The 26,955-nt window shown below is 39.6% G+C and overlaps 1 protein-coding gene across 10 annotated transcripts in view; it reads left to right on the plus strand.

The window, feature by feature from the left end:
* DNAH11 (dynein axonemal heavy chain 11) overlaps nt 1–26,955 on the plus strand; it is a 348,284-nt gene that overhangs the window by 263,048 nt on the left and 58,281 nt on the right. For all 10 annotated transcript variants that reach the window (XM_021063431.1, XM_021063432.1, XM_021063430.1 and 7 more), the window contains 2 exons: nt 10,622–10,857; nt 12,054–12,176. In XM_021063431.1, coding sequence (XP_020919090.1) covers nt 10,622–10,857; nt 12,054–12,176 — 359 coding nt within the window. The remainder of the gene's footprint in view (nt 1–10,621; nt 10,858–12,053; nt 12,177–26,955) is intronic.

Genomic DNA, 26,955 nt, shown 5'->3' on the forward strand with positions numbered 1-26,955 from the left:
TTTCTTATTTTAATGATGGTTTCAAATGAGAGATGGAAAATAGGAAAATCATACAACTGTAGAGATGTGGTTGGAAAACTGCTTTTCACAAAACTGACAGCCGAAATTAAATTTGGATTACATTAGCGTGTAGCGTGAAACTTTGTTTCGTTACTAATATTATGAGTGATTTGTTGAATTTTTTCATGACTACTTTCAGATGAAAAGCATTTTGTGTATAAGTATAAAAATAGCTCCTCCTATTTCATTCTTTTTTATGGTTGAGTAGTATTCCATTGTATGTATGTACCACATCTCTTAATGCATTTATCTGTCATTGGACGTTTAGGTTGTCTTGGCTGTTGTGAACAGTGCCACAGTGAGCATAAAGATGCATGTATCTTTTTGAATTATAGTTTTGTCTGGATATATCCCCAGGAGTGGGATTGCTGGATCATAGGGTAGTTCTATATTTAGTTTTCTGAGAAACTCCATACTGTTTACCATCATGGTTGGACCAATTTACATGCCCACCAAAAGTGAAGGAGGGTTCCCTTTTCTCCACACCCTCTCTATCATGTTAACGATGACCTTTCTGACCAATATGAGGAGGTACCTCATTGTAGTTTTAATTTTTATTTCTCTCATTATTGGTGATGTTGAGCATCTTTTCATGTACCTGTTGGCTATCCATATGTCTTGTTTAGAGAAGTGTCTATTTAGGTCTTCTGCCAATTTTTGGATTGGGTTAAGAATGAAATAATGGCATTTTCAGCAACATGGATGCAACTAGAGATTCTCATACTAAGCGAAGTAAGTCAGAAAGAAAGACAAATACCATATGATGTCACTTATATGTGAAATCTAAAATATGGCACAAATGAACCTATCTACAAAACAGAAACAGACGAAAGTGGAGAATAGACGTGGTTGCCAAGGGGGAGCGGGGAGGAAGTGGTATGGACTGGGAGTTTGGGCGTGGCAGATTACTTTTAGAATGGATAAGCAGTGAGGTCCTGCTGTATAGCACAGGGAACTATAGCCAATCTCTTGGGATAGAACATGATGGAAGATAGTATGAACAAGAATGTATATATGTGTGTGACTGGGTCACTATGCTGTACAGCAGAAATTGGCATCAACATTGTAAATCAACTATTCTTTAATAAAAAAAATAGCTCCTTCTAAATTTGAAAATTCAAGCAAAATGAACTCATAAATTTGGGAGATTTAAAATCATCTAGTTTAAGATGATCCTTATACAAAGAAGAATACTTACACATGGAAGTTTAAAATAGCTTGATAAGGTTGTAAAGGGTAAGAAGCCAAACCACTGATTTCCAGGCCACTGTTTTCTGTGCAGCACTGTTTTGTCTTATTTGATTAAAGCAGATTCTTATTTACATATCCAGCCCCCAGGAAATTCTAAACCTCTCTGTATATTTGTGTTCTGTGTTGGCAGTTATGCCACAATCTTCACAAGAGTTGTTTTTGTGACATAAATACATGCCAATAGAATTTCTGCAAATTAAATAAAACTAAATGTTTGGGGGAAAGCTCATTAGTAAAGGCATCCCATAATAAATACTGATAAAAGAAAAATCCTTTTGTAACTAAATTATTTAATAGATTTTTAGTGTCAAGAAATATTTTTATATGGAAGATTTTTGAAAGGCGGTTATCTGTATTACTCCCTCAGCACTCAGTGTTTTTGTTTTTGTTTTTTTTAAGTGTTTCCACCATAAAATATGCCTTCTATGTAAGAGGATAAAGCCTTCTGCTAATTTTGTCCACCTCCTACCACATTGTGAGTTTCAGAAGTGTCAGTGGTCTAATTCTCCTCTCACTCTTTTCTCAGTCTCTTCCCACCTTATAATCCTCTATTTGGGTGTCTTTGTCTGGATCACCCTGTGACTACTTCAGGTTGCTGATTGTCCCCTTTTGTGTCCTCTCTGCACTCTCCATCATTCATAACGTTTTCTCATTCTTTACAAAATTATAGAAAAATTCACATCATGATATGCAAACTGTTGAACTTCACTTTGTCTTAGTGTTATCATTACTCTTCACTTTGGGTGGTGTAATAGTATTGACAGTATGAACTTAGGCTAGCCATCATTTTACATGTTTTAAATTGAAAACTTACCTTCTCGAGTTTGTTTAAAAAGTGATTTTTAATTGCTGGCATAGCCTTCTTTAATGTATGTGTTTCTGGGAGGTTCCCATCAGTTGATTTGTATTTTTTCATTTATTTAAAATTCCAAATAAGGAGCTCCATGAAGATAAAATTTTGTTTTGGAGAATAAAGTATGATTAATGGACTCATTCAAATGGTCTAAACCTTCTAAACATAGAGCCAAAGCAAAAATGATAATTTTCTGGTGCTGAATGCTAAACAAACATTCATTATAATTATTGTCACATGTCTCACGGTAGCCCCACAATTCTCAGGGAGCCCCGTGTCTATTTTTAGTCATCTCAGTGCTCTCTCTTTTTCTCTTAAGTCCATCAGCACTGAGAAACAGACCCTCAAACATGACCAGCTTACTCTCACCTACCTGTGGGCATAGCTACACTAAAGGAAGAAAGAAATTCCAAAGTGTATAAATGATGTCCTTTTGGAAGAGACTTTTCTGTCTCTAAGACTCCTGGCAGAAGGTACTACATAAAGCATAAAGTATATTTGTCCTATAGAACGGAGGTTTCCAGTATCTGAGCCACTTACTTCACCCACTTGAAGTATACACTTCAATGACTGACTTCTTTCACTTAGCGTGTTTCCAAGAGTCATCTATGATGTAGCCTGTATCAGTATCTTTTTTGTTTTCTTTTTCTTTTGTGGCCATCCCACAGCATATGGAGTTCCTGGGTCAGGGATCAGCTCTGAACCACAGTTGCAGCTCAATCCACAGCTGCAGCAACACTGGATCCTTTAACCCATTGCACGGGGCCAGGAATGGAACCTGTGTCCCAGCACTGCAGAGAAGCCACTGGCCCCGTTACACCACAGAGGGAACTCCCTCTATCAGTATCTCATTCCTTCTTATGACTGAATGATATTCCTCATATGAATAGTCCACATTCCACTTATCCGTCCATCAGCTGATGGGCATTTTGTTTGTTTCTACTTTTGGATTATTATGTATAATATAGCTAAGAACATTTGAATTATTCATGTACAAGTTTTTTTGTGTGTGGACATAGTTCATTCCTCTTTGATACATACCTAGCGGTGGAATTCTCTAGGCTGTATGGTAACTCTATGTTTAATTTTTTGAGGAACTACGAGACTACCAATACGTGTTTTAAAGTAAATGAATGTGTATTTTAATGTACATTGCATATCAGTGGGGAAAGTAACAGTTTATTCAATAATGGTGCTAGAACAACTGACTAGTCATTTGAGCAAAGATACAGTTAGGCTTCATGGTAAAATAAAAAGAGTTCCAGGAGTTCCTCCCATTGTGGCTTAGCGGAAACAAACCTTACTAGTGTCCATGAGGATGCAGGTTCAATCTCTGGCCCTGCTCAGTGAGTTAAGAATCTGGCGTTGCTGTGAGCTATGGTGTAGGTCACAGATGTGGCTCAGATCTGGCATTGCCGTGGCATAGGCCAGCATCTACAGCTCTGATTCAAACCCTAGCCTGGGAACTTCCATATCCCACACCTGTGGCCCTAAAAAAGATAAAAAATAAAAAGAGTTCCAAGTGATGTATTAGAATGTTAAATAACTTAAAGAAGATGCAGACAAACTGATGTATAATAATCAACTGAACAATAGAGATGAACATTACAGAATTACCGAGGAGGCAACTCCCATATAATAAACTAAGGAAAGAAGTTTGAATTTTATGCTAAGCCTGGAGAGTCATTGAAGGGTTTTAAGCAGGTCTGTGACATGGTCAGATTTATTCATTTGAAAGCTCACAGTGGCCCACAGAGGGGATGGTGACTTCGAGGAGGAAGACACTCTTGTTATTGAGGCCATGTGTTAGAATGGCAGTCCAGAGACAGTGAACTGAACAAAAGGATGACAGTGGACATGGCAAGCCGGTGAGTGATGGCAGAGCAGGCATGGAAGAAGAGTCCATGAAACCACGTAATGGATTGTGGAGAGAAAGTAAATATATGAAGGTGCTGTTCTCTCAGATTAAATCAGTTTGGGAGGCATGAGGAACATTGAGGTGTCTCTGAAACATTCAAGTGTCAATAACCTGTAGAGAGCTGGATAAGAGGATTATTGGGTGGGAGTCAGATTTGGGCGTCATCAAGGCACAGGTATTTGGAACTGTAGGTGTGGTGAGGCCATCTAGGGGAGAGGCTTAGAGTAAAGTGAGCTAACACAGCACAGACGTATCAATAGAAGGAGAGGAAGAGGAAGAAGGCGCCCTCAAAGATGGGAGAACCCCCGGCAAGAGTGGTGGCATAGGACCTAAGAGTATAAACAGGGGAATGATCCGTGATACCAGAGCCACAGAGACAAATGAGAAAAGAACTAAGAACTAAAAGTGTCACCAGGTATGGAGATGGGAAAGTCTTTTGTGACCATGAAGGTGTAACAAGCCAGAAGCCAGGTTGCCCTGAGTTATACGGGAAGTGAAGAGGTAGACAGACAAAGATTGTTTTTGAGGGGTCTGCCTGTGACAGGGCGGAGATCAGAAGTGCCTAGTTAGAGACATGAAGCTAAGTGAAGGGTTTGTTTTCATGGTATGAATGAGACAAGGATGCATTTTTATGCTTCCAGAGAAGAAGTGGAAAAGAAGTTGCTGATGATAAAAGGGTGAACAGGTCTGATCCATTAGGAATCGGGAAGAAGGGATCACGATAGAGGAAAATGGAATGGTCCTCAGGTTGAAACAGCAAGACTCCTTCCACTTAGGTGGGAGAGGAGGAGACAAAAGTGGGACTCAGGCAGAGATACGGACGGCGGGAAAAAAAGTTGATATGGTTTATAGTCGTAGCTGCTAATCTTCTCTCAGGGAAGCAGAAAATTGCATTGCCAGTTGACCAAAGATAAGAAAATTGAAACTAGGAGAATGCTTGTGAAAGGTGAGTGAAAACATCAAAAATACCCGTTGAGAGCAGTCAGCGAGTAGCTGTTAAGGGCTGCCAAGCAGCTTTAAGAAACCGAAGATGAATTTAGAAAAGATAAATTTGGAGTCACAGTAAGAAAACTTTTGTCCACAGTATTCACAGTCTGGGAGCAAAAAGGGAGGACAGAGAATGTTGAATTCAGCCTGGGCGTAAGGTTTATAAGCAGATAAGCCAGAAGGAAAAGAAGGCAGGGAAGGTCATGTGATGGTCAGAAGAACAATTCAGGAGTGAAAGGTCCCATTTAGGTCGGATAGAGATGTGAGTGTAGCTAGAAGTTAGTGGCTAACCATAGAGTAGGACTTCTCAGAAAATTAATTGTAGAATCGCCATGTGATCACACAATTCCACTTGTGAGAATCTGCCCAAAGGAAGTAAAAGCAGGGATGCAAACAGGTATTTGTTCATAACAGCATTATTCATGGTAACCAAACTGTGGAAGAAATCCAAACAACAGATGACTAGATAACGAAAATGTGGCCCCTATATGCAGTAGAATATGAGTCAGTCTTAAAAAGGAAGGGAATTCGGACACACGTGACATCATGGATGACTCTTGTGGATGTTATGCTCAGTGAAATAAGCCAGTTATAAAAGGACACCTATTGTATGATTCCACTTATATGACATACTTAGAATAATCAGATTCATAGAAAAAGGAAGTACAATGGTATTGCCAGGGGCTGGAGGTGAGGGGATGTTGGGGAGTATTGTTTAATGGGTATGGGCTTCAGTTTGGGAAGAGCAAAAAAATTCTGGAGATGGATGGATGGTAGTGATGATTGCACACCGATGTGAATGTTAATATCAGTGAACTGTACACATTAAAATGATTGATGTGACAAATGGAAACTTGTATGTTTTGTCACAGTAAAAAATATATGATGGGTATCATGTAACCGCTAAAAAAAATCCCAAACTTGGGAGTTCGCATTGTAGCTCAGTGGTAATGAACCCGACCGGTATCCATGAGGATGCGGGTTCAATCCCTGGCCTCACTCAGTGGGTTAAGGATCCGGTGTTGCCGTGAGCTGTGGTGTAGGTCGCAGATACAGCTTGGGTCTCGTCGCATTGCTGTGGTTGTAGCATAGGGTGGCAATTGCAACTCCAATTCAACTCCTAGCCTGGGAACTTCCATATGCCATGGGTATGGCCCTAAAAAGACAGAACAAACAAACAACAAAAAAACCTTTAATATATATGTTTGTGTGTATATATAAATATATATAGTGTGTATAGGACTATATGCTGTTAGTAAGAATAAATATTATGTGTAAAGGTGTGAGAGATATAAAGACATGTGTATACATAATCATAGTTAAGTAATTGAATATTAGAAGTTTAGGTTTCAATAATAAGATAACTTCAGATTATTACAAGGTGTAGGACAGCATTTGTCATCTGAAGGACAGTGTAATATCCTACCAAAACATCACAGCATCATTGGTTGGGAGGATCTGCAAGGCAGGCCAGGGATGGGGCTGTTGTGTAATCTTCCCTGCTGGTTCTCGTATTTCCCCTCCCTCCACCCCTTCCCAGAGAATGCTCAAGTGGAAAAGAAATGGAGAGCTTTGGCATGAAGGATGTCAAGGCTGGATAGTAGATTTGTCATCTGGGTGAGCACTGAGGTTGTCACAGATGGAGAAGCAACTTGGGAAGGGAGAAGGACCAACAGCTAAGGATTTAATATGAGGAGGATGCATAGGGGATTGTATATCTGGACTCCATGCCTCAGAGGTGACATTTTTACTTAAGGATGGAAGAGCTGTGGTCTTGGAATGATGTGCCGGGAGGTAGCAAGGACAGCTGTTACCCACACACCTTTCTTTAATAATGGAAGTGTTAAGAAAATGAACTCTCTACTAGGAAAACTCTCGAGGGGAGTGAGACCCTAGCATAGTGGTTCTTGGACTCCAGGCTTGTGTTTAAATCATGTGGAAGTGAACTTTTTAAAATTACTCAGTGAATTCTATTACATTTACAGTTGTGCAATGATCATTACAACCCAATTTTATAGCGTTTCAATCCCAAACCCCCATCCCATCCCCCAACCCCCAACCTGTCTCATTTGGAAAAAACACAAAATGAACTTCTTTGCAGAACAGATACTGATTCACAGAGTTTGAAAAAACTTGTGGTTTCCAAAAGGGAGTGAACCTTTACGAAATACGGATGCCAGCTGAAGATGGATCATTAAAGATGGGGAGGGGCATGTATGTTGGCCACTTTGGAAGCCCTCGTATGATTCTAATGTACAGCTTGGGCTTGAGAGCCACTGCCCTAGGAAAGAGCTGGGTCTTGGTTAAGGCAAGCAGTAGCAGGAGCAAGAGAGTTTGTCCCAAATTGGACCAAGATACTAGACTTATGGGAAGGGCTCTTAGAAAGTGTGACAGTGGGGGCATAAGTCTGGAGGATGGGGTGAGGAAGACACAGAGTAGCATGGTAGTAACTGAGAAGGACAAGGGCAGTGACCCTATGTGGTCTTGAGGATCCACATAAAACTGTTATCCAAAACTGTTTCCATCCCAAGGTATTGTCTACTGAGCAGACAAAGACATGGGCAAATTCAAGGAGGCATTTGCACACTGCTCATTGATTTCCTAAACCAAAAAAAAAAAAAGAAAAAACCACAGAAACCCTCCTGTACAGAATATTCCTGTGAGACTTAAATGAGACAATGACCAGAGTGAATGTATATGAGTAAATTTTGTAAACACTTAACGCCTTATAAATATTGGTGGCTTCGTTACCTTCATATTAGGAGAAACTAGGAGTCATACCTCATCAGGAAGTTCCTTTTTTCCCCGTGGAATATGCCACTTGATCAGTTCTCAGAGGATCCTGATAGGCTTTTGGTGTTAAGATTAGTCTGACTTGGTTCAGGACATGTGCTTCTATTTTCCTTGAGTAAAATCTTCTTAAGAAGGGATCCTCTACCCCTCCCCCCCTTTATTCTTTCCAGCTCCATCCTGACAACATGTTGATGCTAACTCACGAAGCAATTAGATGGAGCTTTACTGACTTTTCAGGCTGACTTTGGGTGTAAGGGTTCCTTCTTTGCATTTGGTTTCTGAACTCATATTCTTTTCAGCAGACTATTGAGGAATTCTGCAAAGAGTGGATTAGAAGGAAAATACATATGAATTAAGGTTTATTTTCCTTAGGCTAAACCTAGATTAAAATTTATTGCAAAAGTGATAACTGTGTTGTGACTATCAAAGAAATTTTTGATAAAAAAAAATTTCATTATGTCGTCACACAAGTATTTATTTGAACGTAATACTATAAAGAAAATGTCCTAAACTGTGTTTCTAAAAATTTAAGTCTCAAGTACTTTACTGTGCTTATGGTATTCTTCAATGTGAGTTACCTGCTTTTTTTCCCCTGCTAGATTAAAAGAGCCATTAACAAAGGGAGAATTCTTTTTTGACCCTCTGCACTGTATTCTGGACACAGTAGGTGCTCAAACAATGCAGATGGTTGAATTCAGATACAAGATCTCCAGGCATACCTCCTATGACTCCTTATAGCATCAGAAATTACAGTTACTTTAAACCTCTGATTGCTTTAAGTTGTTTGTATTAAGTAGAAGCTAAGAAAATAAAGTCACAGAGCTCTCTGCCTAATAAAAGGATGCTTTTTCTAAAAGATAACTACTTGCTTATGCAGTCAGGTATCAAGGCTGCTTGTTCCTATCACTGGGAGGTAGAGTTTGGTTTATTTATAAGATAACATTGTCAGGGAAAGTAGACATATTGTGCTAACTTTTCCTATCCTAACCTCAAATTGCATCCCAGCTTTATTGTGGGAATCTTCCAGCATTTGTTCACTGAAGCTCCATGGCCAACCAAGAAATCCAACTCCTGCTGCCACAGCTTCCCTACCTACCCCATTCAGGTTGTGCTCTTACCGCCCTCTCTTCTGGAAGTATGTCTCCACATGAGCCCACTCTCCTGGCTGGAACCCGCTCCATATTCATCCTTCCCACCATGGTGTCTCCAGACAGTGTCATATGTACAGGGTGCTTGATAAATATTTGGTGATGGATGACCAGTCATATAAACCTCTTAATAAATTCCTTCTTACAAATGTATTGATTTTTTGTAAAATCAATCCATTTTTGTAAAGAACTGTTTCTTACCTTTAAAATGGGTTTCTTGAGAGTTCCCATTGTGGCTCAGTGGTAATGAACCCAACTAGTATCCATGAGGATGTGGGTTTGATCCCTGGCCCCGCTCAGGGAGTTAAGGATCCAGCATTGCCACAAGGTGTGACATAATTCGCAGATACAGCTCGGATCTGGCATTGCCTTGGCTGAGGTGTAGGCTGGCAACTACAGCTCCAATTTAACCCTTAGCCTAGGAACTTCCATATGTCACAGGTATAACCCTAAAAATTAATGAATGAATGAATTATGTTTCTTCTCCTTTCTCTTTCTTCGAAAGGAGACAACTCCCCACTTCTTTTACGTTGTTTTAAATTTTTTTCTGAAGTATAGTTGATTCACAATATTGTGTTAGTTTCAGGTGTACAACAAAGTGATGCATTCTTTTTTCAGTCATGCATTCTTTTTTTTTCAGATTATTTTCCATTATAGGTTATTACAAGACATTGAATATTCCCTGTATTAGATGGTAAATCCTTGTCGCTTCGCTATTTTTTGTTTAAAAGTCTGTATCTGTTAATCCCATGCTCTTAATTTATCCCTCTCCCCAACAACTCCCCACTTTTTTTTTCCCACTGTACAGCAAGGGGATCAAGTTATCCTTACATGTATACATTTTCCCCCACCCTTTGTTCTGTTGCAACATGAGTATCTAGACATAGTTCTCAATGCTACTCAGCAGGATCTCCTTGTAAATCTATTCTAAGTTGTGTCTGATAACCCCAAGCTCCCGATCCCTCCCACTCCCTCCCTCTCCCATCAGGCAGCCACAAGTCTATCTTCCAAGTCCATGATTTTCTTTTCTGTGGAGATGTTCATTTGTGCTATGCTTCTGTCTGCAGCCTCTTCTCTCAGAGGAGAGGCTGTAGTCTAAGTTGTGGGCACAACCACAAGCGGATGGATGGAGTTCCAGTGGCCTGAATACATTCCATGAATCAACCCTAGAAATAGAAGTCATCTCTTTGTTAGTGGTGATCTGTAGAAAAAAATGAAATTTCCCTGGCAAAATCATGCATTTTGGCATCGATTACGGGCAGTGATTTTTCCACCGGGCCCAAACGCTTCTGTTATCCCGCCGCACTCTCAGGTGTCTGGATTCACTCTTACCCTGTTGCAGTTGCTGTGGGTGTGCACAGAAGGCAGAGTCTCTTTGGTTGAAGCCAGATAGATGCAGTAACAAACGAGATGTTGAAGGCTGCAGCTGGTAGACTTCTGAGAGGCAAACCCCAGGTGAATTGGGTGGAGCTGTATTTTGCGATGAGAGTTTTATTTGGCTTTTGAGAATCGGAGAATTTTCACTTTGTTCTCATGGCTTTGGCCTCCTGTCTTCTTGTCTGCCGTGCTCTGCCACCTGGCAGTTGATTGCCTTCCACTCTGATTTCCAAGGTCTCCATCCCAATGACCGAAGGCCTGGACGTGATTGCCATGTTGACGGATGATGCCACAATTGCCACCTGGAATAATGAGGGGCTGCCCAATGACAGAATGTCCACTGAGAACGCTGCTATCCTAACCCACTGCCAGCGCTGGCCCCTCATGATAGACCCCCAGCAGCAGGGCATTAAGTGGATCAAGAAGAAGTACGGAACTGACCTCAAAGTCACACACTTGGGCCAGAAAGGGTATGTGAAATCTGTCCGCTTGACTTTCTCTTGAGCTGCTGGAAACGGGTGTGATTTTTACATAGTCCTGGAATTTCATAGAACCCTCTGCCGCTTTGAAATGTGACCTTGTGGTATGACTTGTTTATCTGCCTGCTCACACTTTTACATAAAGTATCTCTGTTGAAAGGGCATTTATGTCCTCTGGCATCCACTCTACCTGAGGAAGAAGTTAGGTGGAAGGTCAAAGCCAATACTACATGTGAGAAGAAAAATGTCTTAACGCCAAAAAGGGGAATATGATGTATTCTAATCCTCCTGTAGGGCATTCGGCATATGGTGACCCAAGAACGGTCAACACACTTGTAGGTTTAATGATAGTGACATTCATTTTCCTAAGTACATTCTTTACCTACAGTAGGGTTTTACACAGCTTGAGTCCAATGTTGAGTGCCTGAAGATAGTTTCTTAGTCAAGTTTTACAAGTCACTTTTAAGAACTGAATCTACTCTGAGATTTCTCTCACTGGGTCCATGGGGTAATGTTGTCTCTTTTAAGTCGAAAGCTGTCTTCTGTGTACTTGGTCTTCAGTTAATGTTGAATAAATAATTTTAGACTTACTGATAGTTCATTTCAGCCTGCCATCATCTTCGACATGTGAAATGGAATGCAAAATGCCTACAGTTATACAGATAAATTGCCTCCTTGCTTATCTTAATGCTTGGAGAAAATTATTTTTGAAGGGAAGAGATTATTTTTGGAGAGCGGGAATGAGATAAGATGATAGTTAACCACCTTCCATGGCCAAATCTAAATGTTTAAAAAATGAAAATTTGATGAAACCAGAAGGTAGTTAATATAATTGGAATTTTTAAACAAAAGAGGACCTATTGAGTGAATTTAAATTTATGATGTTTGGATAGGTTACATTTATTTCAACCACAATTACTATCAAAAGTATGTAAATTATACATGGACATAGCAGTTCAAACTACTGAATTTCTCTTGGAAAAATATAACTGTGAAATTAATCTTAAAACCTAATCTCTAATTTCGATGTGTTCTAGTTAAAGGATGCTACTCAACATAGTAGTTTTCTCTAAGTTAGTTTGTCCCATTTAAAATGTTTATATTAAATTAATATAAATGAGTATAAATATTTTGAACATTTCCCCTGTGCTTATTTACATTTTATCTTATCCTGACTGAATTTTAAGGTTTTTGAATGACATTGAAACAGCATTGGCCTTTGGAGATGTCATCTTAATTGAAAACCTGGAGGAAACAATAGATCCAGTCCTCGATCCATTGCTTGGTAGAAACACCATTAAAAAAGGAAAGTAAGTGTTTTTGAATTTTTGACATACATTCTGTGCTATGTAGGAGTTTGATCATCAGCTTCTATTTCCTGGCCTCCTAAGCAAGTACACTTCTTTGAAATCATCTTGGTGATATTTCTAAGTTTCCCAAGGCACTTGCATTCCAAGACCAAAGCAACCTTGCTGTGATCCAGATCTTCAGACTATTTGTTGGGTGGATTTAGATTTATGTTCTCCAATGCCTGACTTATAGACTTGAGAGTGCATTGTCACTGATCTGAGAGTACTGATTCTTTATTTGCTCATACTAGTGTTTTCCTCACTTCAGTACTTTGCAAAACACCTTTAGTATTTTGCCTTAACTGCCTATCACTTGGATCTTGATTGTCTTAATATTGTTTTAAAATTATTTTAAACCCACTCAAAAATTTTTTTAACTCAACCTCACCCAAAGTTATACCATCTAGAGAATCATGGGTTTACTGTGCTAGTTCTTTTTTTCCCCAGACATTTAAATATGTATATGTATAACCATTAGAAAAAGAAATTCATGGAGTTCCCACTGTTAGTGCAACGGGATCGGCAGCATCCTGGGATCACTGGGATGCAGGTTCGATTCCTGGCCTGGCACAGTGGGTTAGGGTCTAGCATTGCCGCAGCTGTGGCTTAGGTCACACTTAGGGCTCAGATCTGATCCCTGGCCCAGGAACTCCATACGCCATGGGGCAGCCAAAAAAGAAAAAAAAAAAAAAGAATTAATTAGTGGACCCCTAAGACCATCCCCCTACTGGTAGTGTAGGACTGGCACAGCCCCCGTGAGTTCTGTGTGACAGTCCAAATGGCTGCCCTTCCCTCAGATGCCAGCTGTCGAGGACATACTCACAGGGGCAGTACAGCCATTCCCAAGCAGTCATGTCACTTTCTATAAATGTGTGAAAGGCCAGATGCGTCAGTCATGTTCTAGCCAAGCTTGTGTGGGCTCAGGGGAGACGGTGACATTCCAAAAGCTCCCTGTGCCTCTTCACTCAAGAAACCAACCTTGACTAGACGTATTACACTGGATGTCCTTCTCTTGTTCATTGTTATTTTTCTTCACAAAGGCGTAATTTCAGAACCTCCCCAATACCCTTCTTCTTTGACACCCACTCTCTGCCTTAAAGGTGTCTGTCACTAGATTATTCCTATCAGCTTTAAGTGGGAATAGGCCTACCTCAGGGTAATAAACTTATGTTTTGTAAAAAGTCTCTAACCGATGAGTATAGCATTGATTATACAACCCACTGACTAAATCCATTTAGAGTGACAACTTATAATTGTTTAATAAACCAAAATTTACCCAGACATGCCTTTAGAACAATCTAATGAGACAGTTGGCAAATGGCAGCTCTAACAAATATAATTGTAGCTGTGTCTGATGTGTTGAAAATACAGTGTAAAACCTTGAATGCCACTAAAGTGAAATCCTTGTTATTAAGGTTCTGACTCTATTATGAAGACCTAAAATTTTTTGTCAGTGAAATACATATTCTCTACCTTTAACTTGGACCTTCAATAACACAATTTAGGTGCAAGAAATTTAGTGGTTCTTGGAGTTCCTGTCGTGGCTCAGTGGTTAACGAATCCGACTAGGAACCATGAGGTTGTGGGTTCAATCCCTGGTCTCACTCAATGGGTTGAGGATCTGGCATTGCCATGAGCTGTGGTGTAGGTCTCAGATGTGGCTCAGATCTGGCATTGCTGTGGCTCTGGCGTAGGCTGGCAGCTGTAGCTCCAATTCGACCCCTGGTCTGGGAACCTCCATATGCCACGGGTGCAGCCCTAAAAAAGACAAAAAAAAAAAAAAAGAAATTTAGTGGTTCTTTATTTATATATATATGCATACATACACATATTTTTTGATAATCTGAAGTTTCCAGAGACTGGTAAACTTGAGTCCTGATTTTTTTTTCTCAGTATGGATATAATTAAGTACAAGTGAGAATTCCAAAGGTTCTTTACTTCAGAAACAAATTATTTTACATAGAGCATCAATTCTGTATCACAACATACCAAGCCAGGGAAAATTATTCCAAATTAATACTATTTCCTGAATACATACTCTCCAATAGGCTTTAAAGAATTGATCATATCATTGCAGAATATTTTAAAAGGACAGGAGAATTTGAAATGATATGTAACAATATAACAAATGGTATTTCTTGCATGTGGTTGTTACTGTAACATTTCTAACTCCTAAACCCTTATGTTGTAGAAACCACCACTTCTATGAAGGTAAATTTTAAAGCTGTATCTCCAGGTTTTTTAGATGTTTTTAGAGTATCTTTATCCAGAGAATCTGAGTCCTTACATATTCCATCAGTCACCAAATAAACCTGTGAGTACTGCTAGATGTCAGGCACTATACTGGGGCCAGATATTGGAAACATGGTAAAGTACAGACCCTGACCTTAAGGAGTTTACATTTCTTTAGGGGAGAGACAGACCTATAAACAGTCAAAGTAATAGATGCCACTGGTATGGTGATAGAAGAACACATGGCAGGGAGTCATCAGCTCCATATGGGACATTTGGGAAGGCCTAGTGGAAAAAATTGCATTTGGTCGTGTTGATGTTTAATGCAAATCTCGAAAGATGAGGGGGTGTTTGTCAAACAGACAGGTGGGAGAAGAGCTTTCTGTAAGAAGAGAATTAATACCAAAAAGCAAAATACACAAAATACCTCAACAGCTTTGGCAAACTGCCATTAGGATTTAAATATGTGGAAAGTCCCTTTGGGGAGGGGGCGGGGGGGCAGGGAATATGGACTGAGAGAGATGAGACTAGATTGTCAGGACCCAGATGCATCCTTGGGCACCCACAGGAGATCACAGATTGCCCTGGATGATAATGCTTTCTCCCCAAACATATTAAAGGGCCCATTCCTATCAGTAATTCTAGTTCAGTACAGCAGCGATTTGTGACCAAAGGACCTTGCCTTCCTGGAGTAACATCTAAATTTCCATATTATTACTTGAGAATCATGAGCATAAGTCAGTGGAAAAGCTAAAGGAGACTTTTTTAAAAAAATCTTTTTAGGGCCACACCAGCAGCATATGGAGGTTCCCAGGCTAGGGGTCAAATCGGAGCTGTAGCCGCTGGACTACGCCACAGCCAGTACAACACAAGATCCAAGCCACGTCTGTGACCTACACCACAGTTCATAGCAATGCCGGATCCTTAACCCACCGAGCAAGGCCAGAGATCAACCTGCATCCTCATGGATGCTAGGTAGATTCATTTCTCTGAGCCACGACAATGTCCTATGGAAGACTCTGAATCATGTTAAGAGTAGTGCAAATAGATTTATGTTTTTGGAAGGACACACTGTTGGCAGTGTGGAGTATGGATCCTAAAGCACTGGTCTGATTAGCGAAGGGTTGCAACAGTCCAGCTGAGACATGATATGAAGCTAAACTAAGCCAGTGACAGTACAGGCAGAGAGGAAAGGGCAAACCAAAGAATTCTCAAGGATTTAACACCATCAGTTCATGGTCATTAATGGGATTTTATTAGTGGGGGAAAAGGAAGGTTCAGGGGTGATTTCCAGTCTCCTGCCAAGTTAAATGATGGCACGATTTATGGAGAGATGTGATACAGGAGCAGGAGTAAGTGTAGGGAAAGAGGTAATGATTTCACTTACTAGGCATCCAAAGATGGAGGTGCCGCTTAACACACTCAAAAAAGAAGTCTAAGGAGCCATGGGATCTGTGACTGGAGCTTAAAGAGCATGTAGCTTGGGGAACTTGCAGTTGAGCATCATAGTAGATGTGATTTTCTATGGAGATGCTATACAGTCAGAAGAGGGTATGCTCCCTCTAGAGAGGGAAACTATATTTGATATCCTGTGATAAAACATAATGGAAGATTGTAAATCAACCATACATCAAAAAAATTTTAAAAAATATTGATTACCTTTGGAGAGGAGGCAGAGAGGGAAAGGAAAGGAGCACAAATGTGGGTTAAATAATATTAGCCATCCTTCAGCTCATTATTTGAATGGTAGATACCTGTCTAAATTATTATTATGATCCATAACTTTTGTATATTATGTATTTTATATGTATCAGTATTAAAAAATAAAATTTAGATAACCAAAACCCTTTACTAAGGAGATGCCTTCAAATATCAAAAGATATGACTGATTTCTCCCCTCTCCATCCCTCCTTTTTGCTGATATGTTTTGCAGCTCCATTCATGGTTCATCTACACTTCTCATGTTCAAAAGACAGTATTTCACTTCAGGAGCTCCGGTTCGTGCCCCCAATCACCCATATACTGTTACCTATCATTTGTCAAAGATTCAAGGGAAATAATATATACTGAATATCTGTATGTGCTATACTCTTTGTAGTTTTTTTTCTCACTAGAAAAGAAAATGTAAACACAGAGAAACAGGCTATCCAACTTACCCCAAATCACCAAACTAGGGTGTAGCAGACTACGATCTAACTCGTTTCCTCTTACTATTTGAATCCTGATGCTAATTTCTAACAGCAATACACCAGTGCACCACCTCACAGCCGTGAAAGTCTCTCTTGAAAATGCACAAGTAGCTAGTTCAAGACAGTGAGTTGAATGTTTTATTTATATTCTTTCCCATGCCAAATCCTATGGAAATGATAGAAAGATACATGCTTAAAGAAAGAATGAATTCAAATTCATGTAAAAAAAAAAAAAAAACAAAAAACACAAGACAGAGTACAATGAGTGGAAACAAACAGAAACAAAAATCTAGCTATTCAAGAAAGTAAGAAATCTGGGAGGTCCCATAGTGGCTCAGCAGAAACGAATCTGACTAGAATCCATGACGATGCAGGTTCGAGCCCTGGCCTCGCTCAGCAGGTTAAGGATCCAGCATTGCCGTGAGCTATGGTGTAGGTCAGAGACGTGGCTTGGATCTGGTGTTGCTGTGGCATAGGCTAGCGGCTTCTATTCAACCCTAGCCTGGGAACTTCCATGTGCCTTGAGTGCAGCCCCCAAAAGACCAAAAAGACCAAAAAAAAAAAAAGGTGAGAAATCGAATAGAAAAAATTAGCAAAAACTAGGCATTTCATGGGAGGTGAATAAACATATCATCACTAACAATACAATATAAAACAAAACACATTAGATCAGAATTCCATTATTTGATGTTTCTTTCGGCTCTGGCTCATGATGTCTCGTTCCCTGTGTGTTCTATAATTTTTGCCTGGGAACTCTGGTACCTTTGAATTGGATCTTTCACAATTTTCTGGAGTTGCGATTGACAGGCATCATTCTAAAGAGGATCTTTGCTTCTGCCAAGAGTAATGGGGTTTCATCAACCCAAGGCCACTTTATTTATTTATTTTGTCTTTTTAGGCCTGTACCCATGGCATGTGGAAGTTCCCAGGCAAGGGGTCTAATAGGAGCTACAGCTGCCAGCTGACACCAGAGCCATAGCAATGTGGGATCCAAGCTGCATCTGCAACCTACATCACGGCTCACAGCAACACCAGATTCTCAACCCACTGAGCAAGGCCAGGGATCGAACCACAACCTCATGGTTCCTAGTCAGATTCGTCTCCACTGCACTACAGTGGGAAATCCAACCCAAGGCCACTTTAAAATAAGTTGTTGGTTTGAGGTATTTTAGGGCATACAAGCAATAAAAATTTGTTTTCAACTTTCCGAAGAAGGGCCTGGTTAGGGATTCTCTGGATATATTTTTCCCTCTCTACCCAGGGCCAAGGCAGAGAAAGTTTCCAAGGCAGGGATCAAACCCGCAACCTCATGGTTCCTAGTCGGATTCGTTAACCACTGCGCCACGACGGGAACTCCTGAAAGCAATTTTAAAAAAGAGGAAACAACCCACAGGTATTGCAAAATTGGCACCTTCACCCAGAATGTATTTACTTTATCATCTGCTCCAAGTGCGAGTGGAATAATACTTTCATACTCCTAAAAGAAAGCCAGATCCCTCAGAAAGTTTTTGGCTGTTAGTTATGTTTTTGTTTGTTTTCATTCTGTTTGTTTTGGGGGTCTTTTGAAAAAAAAAAAACAAAAAAAACCAATATTAGTCTATTGTTCCTAGTAATGAATGTCTGAGAAGAGGCTTGTGATAGATCTAGCATAGTCCAAAAGTTGAAGTTCATTAATAATTGGAATGTTGTGGAGTATGAAGTAATGAATACTAATTAGTCCTTTCAGGTCTGACAGCTCCCTGTGGACCAATACATCAGCCCAGACTTTAATTTGGTTCTAGTAATGGTTTCATCAATAGCACATTAAATCTGTGTTTGAGAAGATATACAGTTGAACCTGACCCACGTAGTAGATACCAATGTCATAAAATGGCCACAGGCTGACAACAGCCTGGGTAATTACAAATAATTAAACCTACCAAACTCCAGACAATCCTAATTTTAAGTAAAATATATCTTATGGTTTCAATCGACAGAAAGCATATCTGGGAAGATTTATCAGCATCTGCTTTTTCCAAAGCAAATTTACTGGCTTACATATTAGAGAAGTTGCTGATCTGTGAAGCATCTTCATAAAATTATCTCTCTTTAATCTTTCAAATCTCCCCAAATATTATTGAAGTAATTTTTGAATTTCCATCTTAGCTGGAATAACCTTACTAGAAGATGTATGTCAACTTGTTTCTGAGCATATAAATATCTTTAAAGACGTTTTATACTTCATTCCATATTTAATTTCATGTAATTACTCTTTTAGTAATAGTCTTTAAGCAGCCTTCCCTAGAACCTTAAAACTAATAGAAATATTAGCTCTCTGTTATAAAAATTCTGTTTTTATAGAAATAATAAAATGAAAGTGAGACAGTATTTTACAGACAGTATTTATTTTAGAATGACTAAGTTTCTCTGAGAGTTGTGCTAAAATGAGTAAGAATTGTTTTACGTAGCAAGTCTCCAGTGTATTGAATATTGTTATGTTGCTGCTCTTGGAGTTGAGCATCCATTTGAATGAGGTCGTGGATAGGATTTCAGCCAGAGCCTCTTAAATAAAATCCCACATTGTAATAGAATGTTCTCTCTTGAGCTGGATGCTCAGTTTTTCAATAAACTCTGGAGTTATGTACTTTTTTCATTATGTCCTGGTGGGTAAGAATGTTTTTACTTTCAAGTTAATTCATGCCCTCATGTAGTAGAATTCAGTGTCCTAGTCTTTCCCAGTTTCTAAAGTTGAAGAAATAAGTTTAATTGCAGAAAAGACCTCCAGCAACCTTTCTATCCTTAAGTTCAATCAAGATTTTTTTTTAAGTGTAAATTTCATAGTGTAATATTCAGGGTCTACAGGTAGTGAGTGCATCTTCTCAGTCATTTGCTAACATTGTTTGACTTTGTCTGCAAGTAAATACCACACAGGGCCACAGATTAAGAACCTTTAGAGTCTTTTCTTCAAAAAAGCAGTTTTCTAAAATAAACAAATATAAATAGAGCCAGTATTTCTTTTTCATGCTGTATTATCATGTTTAAATGAGGCTGTATTGAAACACACAGACATATATGTATATTGTATATATATGGGCCATATATTTATCTCAAAGAGGAAATAAACCGCTATGATTTTTTTAGCTTTTTTTTTATGTTCAGAGGTACCCGGACTTTTGCACTTTTTATCTTTTTTTTTTTTAATTCTAATAGGAGTTTGCTTATATCTTAGAAGGGCATGTTGTTTCTATTAACTGTATGAAGCAGCAAGACAATTAACTCATTTCTATTCAGGACCATCCTTTCTTTTCTTGAACATCTGGCCAGCTGTGTAGCTTTCAGTGGCATCCTTTCTTCAGGAGCCGGGTGTGACCACCTTGCACTGGCTTTCATGCCGAGGTTGCTAAGTAACGCCTCCCCTCTGCCAGCACTGCACCTGACCCTTGGGCTGTGCTCTCAGCCAGGGTTGTTGGAGCTCACAGGTCTAATCTAGAAGCTTTTCATTTAAACAGCAGGCAATACAGTAAGGCTTTTACATGTCCATTGAGAAGGTTTTTTTCTTCTCCTCAGTGTGTTTCTTTTTCCCCCAACTCATGGAACTATTTTATTTACTTATATCAAAACCCACCTGCTATCTCTTTACCTTGACAAATCGGCTCCAGTGAGGCCTGGAGAATGGAATTCCTCCTATTCAGAGAAATGTATTAGCTCTCTGAATTGACCATCCTAGAGTGAGAACCTTCAGTATAATAATGCAGTATCTTTAGAAATTTCTCGCCAAACAGCATTGTGAGAAGTGTTTTGCAATTAAAAAGCAACAACAACAAAACAATTTTACTGAAGCCATTCTTAGTAAAGACCAGTCTGCCGCAAAAGCAAGTCCTTATTCTAAACTGAATATGCTGCTTTTCCAAGTTTGGTTTTGCCTGGCAATAAAAAAATAACAGTGGTGTTTGTTCACATCCTAAGAATATCTGATCACTAGAGAAATTCAAGTAGGTTTTTATGATCCAAGGCTGATGGCATATTCAACAGTAACTACAGTAAATCTTTTTTTTTTTTTTTTTTTATCTCTTTGCCATTTCTTGGGCTGCTCCCACGGCATATGGAGGTTCCCAGGCTAGGGGGCCAGTCAGACCTGTAGCCACTGGCCTATGCCAGAACCATAGCAATGCGGGATCCGAGCGACCTACACCACAGTTCACAGCAAGGCCAGGGATCGAACCTGCAATTTCATGGTTCCTAGTCGGATTCGTTAAACCACTGCGCTACGACAGGAACTCCAACAGTAACTACACTAAATCTTGAGAACAGTGCCAACAAATGTAAAAGACTGTCCATAGTTTCCAGACATGTATCTTAGAACTAAGAAATCCAGATTGTAATCTCCAGCTTCAGACTCCCACCTTAGTTATTTTGAGATGCTGCTATCTCTCTTGGTTCACAGAGATTCTGCCTTTCCAGTAAATAAGATAACTGGGAGAAAGGTTTCCCCACATCTATCACAGAAATCCCATGAACCTTAGGAAATTATTCCACAAATAATTATTTTTTAGGTAATTATTCCACCAATTATTTTCAAGTGCCTTTTCGTGTAATTTGCAAATTCATCCTCCACAGCCATGATGATTTTCCATGACATGAAGAAATTACACATCTTCTCACCCCAGGATAACGCTTGGCTGGGTTGTGGATAAACTTGGAAAGAATCTCGAAATTCCCAAGGTGTCTTATTTCAATGTCAGCCTGACACATGGAAAACTAAATTTATAGTTAATTTGTACATGATTATCTTCATAAGACAATAACTCCCTCAGCATTACAATAATTCACTGCACATTTGGGCATACTTCGGGATTATATCTTCTTTTTCTGAAAGCCAGGAGATAGAAGACTTTTTCTGTAGGTTGAGTGCTTTATTTTTCAAACTTTATAAATTAAGTAGTTCCTTTTATGAAAATACCTCCCAGAAATGAAAGCTCTTTGGATTAGAGCTGGACACCTCGATACATCATCAGTGCTGTTCTCCTTCATAAACAAGGACAGAATTGTCTAACCAAAGATCAGCAGGGCATGTCCTTGGAGCTGTGGCTTTATGTTTTTTTTTTCTCTAGGGGCCATTGATTGTTATTGAGTCAGTCATATTCTCTCAGTACCCTCCTGTGATCGATGGTCAGACAGGTACAGAGGCTGGGGTTACAAGCTGTCACCATCCAACAGAGCAATTTACCCAGCAGCAGGACACGGTGAAGTGAACTTTATACTGGGAGTCTAGAGACCCAGGTTCCAGTCCCAGCTCTACCACTAAGCTATGTGACCTTGGACAAGTCATAAAGTCTTTAGGTCCATAAAAAGGAATCTGCTGAACGATCCCTAGGGGCCCTTCTGGCTCTGAAATTACAACTCTGCTAGGTGAGAAAGAATCTTAACAGCTCCCTCTCTGCCTTCTCCAGTTAAATCACGGTGTCTGTCCTGGGAAAAACCATCTTATGTCAGTTGCGAGTTCGTACAATCAGTCCTGTCCAAACCAGCAATTCTCAGCTCGTGAGAAGAGGGGGCCAGAGAGGCTCCCCACCCCCCTCAGAGGGATGCATACAACCCTCTGGTAGCAGCTCCAGCCCACATTCAGAGATCCCACCCTACTTGCTTCTCATTAAGCTGCGGGGTCAGGGGCCAGAGTCCTATTCCTGGAAAATGGGTTAAGAACTAGTGCTTTCAGAGAATAACTGGAAGAGAGTAGAGTTCCATGATTCATGGTGCCCTTCCCACCTGCGGCTGCTTCTCCTTGGCGTTGAAGTTCAAGCACATGGAGCACCCCCCCCCCCGCCCTGCCTCCCCCGGCTGTGTTCAAGAAGTTACAACCTCTGGACTCCTGTCTTTCACAGAAACAACAAAGTGATTGTTTGCTTTTCCCACCCCTCTGGTTAACTCCGTTGTTCTTTGGATCCTTCAAATCAGGAGAGAGCACTCGCAATCTGTTTAATTTTCCCAGATAGGAGATTAACCAGTAATTAACCTAGCAGCAATGTTAAAACCCACAGAGCCATTATGCAGTTTTTGCCTTTCATAGATCATAAACACCCCAATTGAGGATAATTTACTATCCCTGGGAAATCTAAACCTATAAAATAATGTTTCAGAGCAAAATAGAATGCCAGTTTTATAGGCAGACATCCTTCTCTCTGCCATCAGCAGAGCGAGTTCCCTAATTAACTCTCTCTCTTCAAAGAGAAAGTCAGACTGTCCCTCAAGCAGATGGGTTGCTGGTTCTCAAGCTGGTGCACGTGATGGCCTCGGGGCATATGTCTGTGTGCAAGGGGGCTTTAGGACCGTGGAGTCCCCTCTGGTGTGTGGAGTGTGGCTTTCAGTGAGATATTGGGTTTAATACATATTTGACCAGTTGAAAACTTTTGTCACCTCCACCCAGAAGCAAAATTGTCAGAGCTTCATGCTCTGTATTGGCCCATCTCTCACTATTTTTTCTTGAAAATTTAGGAAGGCAAGCACAGTTAGGAGTAGCAGCTGCTTGGAAAAAAATGTAACTTGGTGTTACTGGGTAATCCAGTGGGATTGGCTGTCATTGCTTTAGGAGTAGATGTTGCTGATACCACTAACTGGTGGACCCAACTAGAATGGGGATTGCCAAGCAGCCTTTCTTGATGTGGCCCATGAGCTGAGGATGGCTTTGTGGGTTTTTTTTTTTTAATTTAAGTATAGTCGATGTACAATGTTCTGTCAATTTCTGCTGCACAGCAGAGTGATTGAGTTATACATATATGTACATTTTTTTCTCATATTCTTTTCCATGACGGTTTATCACAGGCTGTTGACTATAGTTCCCTGTGCTATACAGTAGGGCCTTATTGTTTCTCCATCTTCTAATAGCTTATATCTGTTAACCCCAACCTCCCACTCCATTCCTCCCCCAGCCCCCTTCCCCTTGGCAACCACAAGTACATGAGGATGGTTTTAAAGAGTTGTTAAAAGCGAAGAAGAATACATGGCAGAGACGTATGTGGCTGACAAAGCCTGAAATGTTTACTCTGGCCATTTACAGAAAGAGTTCTCCAGCTTCCCTATAGGGATTTCTCCATGAGGCCTCAACACCTGCAGCTTTCAGATGTGTTAGTCATCTGGTTGGGGCTTGTTTTGATTCTCACGTACCCTCCACCCTCCTCCTCCCCTCCTCTCTCCCCTCCCCCCCCCAAAAAAAATCTCAAAATTAAATTGATTTCTTACCATAGTTCCTAACCCTCCTGACAGTGAGCTGTCCTGTTAGGCAACAATAATGACAATCCACAGCTTGATTCATTCAGTGTTCATTTAAATTTACATTTTTAAAGTGGGAAAGAGCTTAAATCCTCTATTCCTCTGAGGATGTAGGTTAGTGGTTAAAAAGGAAATTTAAGAGGCATGAATCCAAGCCCTGAAAATTCTTAAGCAAATGAGGGAATATTCAGCCTGAAATCATGCAAAGTCATGACAGACCTGGTGTTTCTCAGAGACACTACACCAGGGAGGAATGAATCCAAACCAAGATGAAGCAGTAAGCAGAAGATCACAAGTCGGACTCACACAGAGCTTTATTTAAAGTATGAGTTTTGTTAGTCTGGAGATGTAAATGAGTATCAACTTTTTTTTAAATTTTATTGTCAATTTCTGCTATACTGAAAAGTGACCCAGTCACACATATGTATATGTTCTTTTTCTCACCTTATCCTCCATCATGTTCCATCACAAGTGATTAAATATAGTTCCCTGTGCTATGGAGCAGGATCTCATTGCTTATCCAGTCACCCCAGGCAGTTTACTACACAAAAAAGTCACTCTTAGAATTTCCTTTAAAAGCTAGTCATACAAGTCTTGAAATCTAGGTCAACAGTAATATAGTGAATGACACTAGCAAAGAAAGATTTTCTTAAAGCTCTTTGTAAGGTCACTTTTGGAAACCCTTGGCAACCACTAATCTGATTTCAAGTAATGGGAGAAATTTTGATGATACTGCCCTTGTAAATATGGCTGAATACATCTTCAGTCAAAAAGAAGCAGATTGACTAAGAAAGGAGTTCCCGTCGTGGCTCAGTGATCAGCAAACCTGACTAGCGTCCATGAGGACAGGGGTTCAATCCCTGGCCATGCTCAGTGGGGTTAAGGATCCAGTGTTGCCGTGAGCTGTGGTGTAGGTCGCAGACATGGCTTGGATCTGGTGTCGCTGTGGCATAGGCCGGCAGCTGTAGCTCTGATTCGACCCTTAGCCTAGGAACCTCCATATGCCCTGGGTGCGGTCCTAAAAAGACAAAGGACAAAAAAAAAAAAAAAAAAGAAGAAAGGTATCCTTATCAATTAAGACCATCCTGTAATACATGTTACTATGCTCAAAAATCAAGCACGAACCTCAGAGAAACGATAGCACGGTTTCTTACCTTACAGATTGATAAAAACTCAAGTGTTAGTGCTTGACCTCTTGATAGATTATTGTTCTTTCCTCTTCTCTTTTGGTAATCTCATTATTGAGATATAATTCCCATACCATACAGTTTAATCATTCAGAGTGAACAATTCAGTGGTTTTTAGTGTATTCACAGCATTGAGCCATCATTACCACAATCAATTTTAGAATAGAAATTCCTAGGCAACCACTAATCTGATTTCCAACATTATTGATTTGCCTATTCTGGACATTTTCTGTAAATAGACTGATATGATACTATGGACTTCTGTGATAGGCTTCTTTGACTTAATGTTTCAAAATTCATCTATGTTGTAACCTATATCAGTACTTCTTTCCTCTTTATAGCTGAATAATATTCCATTGTGTGGGTGGACCACAATTTGTTTATCCATTCATGAGTTTACGGGCACTGGGTTGTTTCCCCCTTTTGGCAATTATGAATAATGGCACTATAAAGATTTGTGTACAAATTCTTTGTGGCTATATGCTTCCCTTTCTTTAGGGTATGTACCTTGGAATAGAATCACTGGTTTAAGGGTACTTCCATGCTTAAGATTGTAAGAAACTGCCAAACTGTTTGCCAAATTGCTTGCACCATTTCCATCATATAAGTGTTCTAATTTTTCTATCTCCTTACCAGCACTAATTATTGTCAGTTTTTTTATTAAAACCATCTCATGGGTATAAAGTGGCACCTCGCTGTGGCTTTGATTTGCATTTCCCTGATGAATAATGATGGTGAACATCTTTTCAGGGGTTGATTGGACATGAAGATCTTCTTCAGAGAAATATCAATTCAGTTCCTTTGCCTCTCAGTTGAGCAAGATCTTTGATTTTTATATGACTGGTCATTGTAGGCACTTAATACATATTTATTCATTGAGCTGGATAAGTGAAGGAATGAATCAGTATGCAAAATTTCCTAGTCCTAGTGCCCATTATGAGAGAATAAGTGAAAGTGTTAGAGCAGAGACCATTCTTGTCTTGGTAATGATTTTACACCCAATGTCTAGAAGACTTTCTTTTTTTTTTATAATTTTTTTATTTTCCCACTGTACAGCAAGGGGGTCAGGTTATCCTTACATGTATACATTACATTTTCCCCCCACCCTTTCTAGAAGACTTTCTGATAGCCTGGCACAGATGTTCAGTATCTGCTTGCTGAGTGAATGAATGTTCAATTGTAACATATTTCATGATAAATAATTGAAGAAATTATCATAAGGTAATGATTATCATCTTAAATATGACATCAGCTGGAAAATACATGCAAAAGTGTGAACAAATGGTATCATTTCCGTGATTTTAAAACAAGGGCTCAGGACCACTGTGCTCATGACCCACCAGCAGCCACTTCTGACTCACTTACAACAATTGACCCCTATGTAGTTCATGCATCTCTTGATGTTCTCATTGCTTCACTTTCAAAGTGATGTGAATACTTTTTTTAATTTTTTTTTTTAAAGGGGGAATAGGTATAGAGATATATACTGGCTTAGAAAAGGGTTGTCACCTGAATTGCTCCTTTTTTACTCTGGGGAAAAAAAATTAAACAGTAGAAAGTCCTGATACAAAACTCGATACATGAATGAATTTACCATTCAGCTTGAGGAAAAATGGCTTCCAAAGTAGCCTATTTGGCCGATCTTTTTCAAACCTAGACACCTAACCAAAAACAGTGAAAGTTTTGTTGAAGTAAAATATCACTACGATGGAAACAAAAGTTAAGAATTGGATGGAAACAGTAGGTCATGAATCCCATCAGTCTTTTGAGATTCTTAGCTGTAGTGATTAAAACTTTGGTGATTGATTTAGTGATTAAGGTTTTAGCAATTTAAGAAAACTATGATTTTGAAAATAATCTCTATACACCAAAATTGTTGTATAAAAA

This window comes from Sus scrofa, chromosome 9 (genome assembly GCF_000003025.6).
Source record: "Sus scrofa isolate TJ Tabasco breed Duroc chromosome 9, Sscrofa11.1, whole genome shotgun sequence".
NCBI lineage: Eukaryota > Metazoa > Chordata > Mammalia > Artiodactyla > Suidae > Sus > Sus scrofa.